General features: G+C 50.9%; 1 protein-coding gene across 1 annotated transcript; it reads right to left on the bottom strand.

Moving 5' to 3' along the window:
* Positions 1 to 1013: 1013 nt before the first annotated feature.
* LOC109935381 (frizzled-8) lies at positions 1014 to 4087 on the bottom strand. Its single transcript, XM_020534017.2, has 2 exons — positions 3872 to 4087; positions 1014 to 3448 (listed from the first exon to the last, which is right to left on the bottom strand). The coding sequence occupies exon 2, from the start codon at positions 3409 to 3411 to the stop codon at positions 1642 to 1644; it is 1770 nt and encodes a 589-aa protein (XP_020389606.1). The 5' UTR covers positions 3412 to 3448; positions 3872 to 4087; the 3' UTR covers positions 1014 to 1641.
* Positions 4088 to 5520: the final 1433 nt, after the last annotated feature.

The following is a 5520-nucleotide window of genomic DNA, read 5'->3' as shown; positions in this document are numbered from 1 at the left end:
GTTTGGTCATCAGCAGGTCTGACCCCAGAGAGATGGGACTAACTGTCCCTCTCTTATCTCGATTGACAAATGCTGGACCCGGGGGGCATTCCCCCACCGTACTAACGCGCGGCCTTCCCAATTACTTTTAAATTATCACTCATCTGGCATAAAATTGCGTGCGTACTGGGCATAGTTTCTCTTTATGTTCCCCAAACTGCTAAAAAGAGTGAAATGCCCTTTTATGAGGAGCGCACACTCGCCTGAACAACGCTGCCATTCCGTTGATCTGCTTGCAACTATAGTCCAGGCAATTGCCATGCAGTTTTTTTTAAAAAAGGCCTGTATTCTATAATTCTTGCCCATTGCTTCAATTAGGAGCAAAAAAGAGAGAGGGCTTTGTAATGCAATTGTCTTGCAAAGGAGAGCGCCTTAAATTGGGGGATTATGCGAGCTGGACCACCTGTAGGGCATTCATGGGCATTTCTATGTGTTCAGGCCTATGCCTTACTGCCTGCAGTCTGGTCAACAATGCAGAAAAAGCTGTTTGAAAGACTGTTCTCCGTTCCCTTCATGCTCACTAACTGTTACAACTCGTCCCCCCCGTTTAACCGAGTTAAGTCTCAGAAACGTTCCTTTTAATTCATTTTTAAAGGCACCATGGTTGTGGCCGACGTCCTTGAAAACAAGGGAAGCTAGAAATGAAAGGGGGGGGGGGGGGGGGGGTTGGGGGGCGGTGTGATGGAGAGAAAGAGAGAGAGAAAAAAAGTACTTCAAGCTTGGAAACGAGACATCAAAGTTACCCGATTCAAAAGGCTCACTCCTACAGATTAACCCTATTGAATTGAGCCTCGTTTAAGAAATTATGTACTCAGCCAGTAGGCAGCCAGGTAAAAAGTTCAACAATTACTAAAATATTCAGTTGCTCCTAAACTGACATCTCAACAAACTACCCACCAGTAAAATGCACATTTCTCTTCCCACTCCTGGCCCCCCCGCTCAGAAAATAAAATTTGCCGAGAGTGTTCCAAAAGTAATTAAAATCAAAGTTGTTTTATTGTCAAAATAGAATAATTGTTTCAAATAATTCTGGTGCTCCTGCAAAGGCAACCACTAAACTTTTTTTTATATATACAAAAAAATGTACATACTCTGAATATACCTCAAAAAACGCTTTTGTTATGTACACAATTTACAGATTTGTGTTCATAGTACAAATAATTATATAAATACAACTTTGCATGAAACCCGTATTACTTGGGGATACTTAAAAAAAAAGGATTTTAAGGCAGGTTGATGCACCCAGGCTTTTCACCACTAAGATTTGTGTCAAGTACGCCATTCATTCCTCTATTTAAATTATTTTCATAAATGTCATCAATTAAAAGTGAACAATCGACTCCTTGCATGATCATAAAATCGCGACTGGCTGAAACGTTTCTGGTCATGGACACGATAGAAATTCGTTTCCCTCTCACATTTGGACAGCTAATGGACGCCGTGTGCATAAAAATGGTTAAGATTCGTGAAGCATCAGTGCCAGGTACACTGTTCCGGTCAGTCCTTCACTTATGACTAATGGATACCATTAGAAGTCCATTAACATTTTAATAAGATGCTGGGTTCAGAGACAGAGAGAGAGAGAGAGAGTGTTCCACAGTTTTAAACTTGGGATAACGGCACTTGTTTGGGGTAAGACACGGAGCTGGCGGTGCCAGATCTCCAGGTGAGTCCGGTGCTGGCGTCGCTGTACATGGAGCCGCCGGTGCCTTTACTGCCCCAGCAGCAGCGCGTCCAGAAGGCCTTCCAGGACTCCAGGGTCTTGCCTGACCAGATCCACACGCCCGAGGTGATGCCGACCAGCAGGCACATGAAGTACTTGAGCATGAAGACGGCGTAGTCCGGCCGGCGGGCCTCCTGCTCGCTCAGGCACGAGCAGTTGTGGGTGAGCTCCCAGTGCGGCCGGTTGTGCTGCTCGTAGAAGTAGCAGGCGACCACGATGGTGGCGGGCACGGTGTAGAGCACGGTGAAGACGCCGATGCGGATCATCAGCTTCTCCAGCTTGTCGGTCTTGGTGCCGCCTTGCTTGAGGATGACGCTGCGGATGCGGAACAGCGAGACGAAGCCGGCTAGGAGGAACATGGTGCCGATGAACAGGTAGATGACCAAGGGGGCCAGCACGAAGCCCCGCAGGTTGTCCAGGTTCTGGTTGCCCACGTAGCAGATGCCGGCCACCGGGTCTCCGTCCACCGAGCTGAGAGCCAACACGGCGATGGACTTCACACTGGGCACCAGCCAGGCGGCCAGGTGGAAGTACTGGGAGTAGCCGGCGATCGCCTCGTTGCCCCATTTCATGCCGGCGGCCAGGAACCAAGTGAGGGACAGGATGACCCACCAGATGGAGCTCGCCATGCCGAAGAAGTAGACCAGCAGGAAGACCAAGGTGCACAGAGCGGGCCCCGTGGTCTCGTAGTGGACGTGCGGCTCCAAGGGGGCGGCCGGGCGGCTGCAAGCCACGCTCTCGTGCCCCGCCACCAGGCGGACCAGGTAGCCGGCCGACACGAAGAGGTAGCAGGCAGACAGGAAAATGATGGGCCGCTCCGGGTACTGGAAGCGCTCCATGTCGATCAGGAAGGTGGCGACCGTCGCCAGGGTCGAGACGAAGCACAGCACCGACCACAGGCCGAGCCAGAAGGCGGTGAAGCTGCGCTCGTCCGCCGTGAAGTAAGGGTCGTGGCACGGCACAGCGCAGTTGGCCGCCTCGCCCGTCCTCACCCGGTTGTAGAGCGGGTGGCGCTCGCTGCGCACCGGCACCATCGGGGCCCGGCAGTGGCAGCCCGGCTCGCAGCGGGCAGGAGGCCGCTGCGGCGGAACGGCAGGCCGGTGGCTGGCCCCGGGCCCCGGGGGAGCGGCGGCCGGAGGCGCTGCCGCCGCAGGAGGAGCCCGGGGGCGGTGGGGGAAGAGCGGAGCCGCCGTGGTCGCCTCGGTCCGGTTGTAATCCATGCACAGTGTCTCGGGCTGTCCCTGCCGGGGTAGCCGCTCACACTTCATCCTGTCCGGCCAGGCGAAGCCGTACTGCCGCATGAGGGGGGCGCAGCCGGCCTTAGCCCGTTCGCACACGCTGCGGCACGGCGGCAGCGGCTTCTTGTAGTCCTCCAGGCAGATCGGCGTGTACATGCTGCACAGGAAGAACCGCAGGTCCGCCGAGCACTGGATCTCCACCAGCGGCCAGAACTGATGCACCTCCAGGCCCGCCTCGTCCTGCGAGTCGTGGTTGAACTGGTTGGGCATGTAGGTGTAGTTGTAGCCGATGCCTTTGCACAGAGGCACGGTGATCTCCTGACAGGACAACTCCTTAGCGGCCGACGCTCCGCTCGACCTCTGCAGTAACGCCACGGCCAATAGCAGCTCCAGCAGGTAGCAGCACTCCATTGCAACCTCCTCAGACCCTCCAGGCTTGGTTTTTATTCTTATTTTTTTTTGAAAAAAAAGAAAAAAAAAATTGTTTCACACCAGCACCGATTCTTTTTTTTTAAAAAAAACTTTTTTTTCTTTTTAACAAACGCCAAGATAAAATCCTCGAGTCCCAGCTGCAAAGTGCAAGTTGTCTCCTTCTCCTCTTCTTCCCCCGCCCCCGACCCCCAGGAGCAGCCGCCAGCCTCCTGCTCCCCTCCAATTCCTCAGTCCGGATCTCAGAACGACACGCGGATCAACAGCCAACACACATTCAGCCTGGGCATCGGGCTGCGGTCCACTTCATGCAGAGGATGAGCCACTAAAACATGAGCTTTCCACCCCCCAGCTCACGCAGGCCTATCTGATTAAGCTGGGCACAACTGTACCCTTTTCTCACCCCTCCCAAAACAAAAACTTCACACAAGTTCCTCCTAACTTTTGCTTCTTTAAGACGACCCGGGCTGCTGCTTCTTTTTGGCTGGTTAAGGGAACGCAGGCCCACGTTGTACTGGGTCTTGGAAGGTGGGTTGCTTTCAGACTGTTGTGGCCCTCCTCTTCCAACCCTTCCCCAAAACAAAACCACACAAAATTCTCCAGGACTAAATATCAGCGGCGCGTCGCATTAAGTGATCACCGAGTGCAGAGAACCTAATACTGTTGTGTATTTATAACGTGAGACAAGCCAAATCCCACCCCCTCCCAGGCCCGGGTTACCAATCACACGGTGACAGGGGCGGAGGGAGAGTGGGGGGAGACACAGCGTCTGTCAATCCATTCTCGCCTCAGAGAAGAATCCCACAGTGACAGCTTCCAGAGGGGCTGGGCGTTTAGCAGGTTAATGTTCGCTTGTTAGTTCCTCGCAGGGGGCTGTCTTTAAAGCTCCCTCCCCCTCGAACAGGAATTGTTTGGGTTTTTTTGTTTGAATTGAAGCGCCGATGTTTCATTCGACCAGGGACCCACGCAGAAGGTGGGTCTGCTGCATCTTTAAGAACGGAAACTCGAGTTAGTTAAAGGCGATGGGCATTAAGGAAAAAAATAAAGAACAATGTAGAGGTGTCCTGCTGAGTATCTCCAGCATTTTCTGTCTCGTAACAAGAGAGCAGGTGGTAGGTTTTGCTAGATTCTTTTTTTGCAGTGGAGGGAAATATAAACAGCGCGAAAATAGGACGGGATTCGAGCGAGGGATTGTAAATAAGTGATTGCTGATCCGCGTGTCCTGCTATGAGTTTACAACTGAGCAAGTTTTAGTTACGCTTTAAGAGTCTGAACGGGCAGACACTGCAGCAAGTTTAAAGATTGTAGACGTGCCCCGTTTCGAATGAACTTTGATAAAAACTTTCGTCTTTTTTTCTGTTTTGTACATTTCAGTACTGCCCCCGTCGTTTCATCACACTCGCCTATGTATTTCAGCGATGGCCAAAACTCCACTTTAATGTTAGCGTTTATTTATTCGTGCTGTATTTTTGAAAGTGCGAAACAGTTCAGCGTGAGGACCCTCATCGTGGTTTATGCATCTTTTTTGGAGCTGGGTTGAGCGTCCCTAGACTCGAAGTGCAGTCCGAATTCTATCAATTCACATTCTGCACCCCCCGACTCCCCCGCCACACCCCATCCTAAACTCAACTGACTGACCCACAACGACTCCTTCGCTATTTCATTCTCACAGAAATATCGCAAAGCATTTAGACGTGATGTTTTTGGATACTGTGAAATGGCCTGATATGATGCCTTTACACATGATTAATGGGAGCCACGCTGTTCATATATATACGTTACTACACAGTGAGTAACATTAGTAGCAGCTCCGAAATAGTACAGGGATTAGACACTGCGTAAGTATCTGAAGACTGGACGCCTCCGCTTTCTATGCTGTCCTTCCAATCTTAATGTTCGAAGCACTATATTTAACAAATACTTATTTTTAATAAGCTGATGACATTCGGTGCAAAGTGAATTCGCTGGTGAATGTGTTTCTCAATAAAGGAGTTACTAAAGATGCAGTGCAGCGATCATATTTGAACTAGCTTTCATTCATAATATCATAGAAAAATAAAAAGCTGCTTAAAAACACAGGGTGGGGATCTG

This window comes from Rhincodon typus, chromosome 2 (genome assembly GCF_021869965.1).
Source record: "Rhincodon typus isolate 14 chromosome 2, sRhiTyp1.1, whole genome shotgun sequence".
In the NCBI taxonomy this organism is placed as follows: domain Eukaryota; kingdom Metazoa; phylum Chordata; class Chondrichthyes; order Orectolobiformes; family Rhincodontidae; genus Rhincodon; species Rhincodon typus.
Note: the sequence above shows the minus strand (reverse complement) of the source record. Positions and strands in the feature narration are given on the sequence as shown.

What these genes read in the sequence shown, in the direction of transcription:
- LOC109935381 (XM_020534017.2), bottom strand. Translation starts at nt 3,411, where the DNA reads ATGGAGTGCTGCTACCTGCTGGAGCTGCTATTGGCCGTGGCGTTACTG.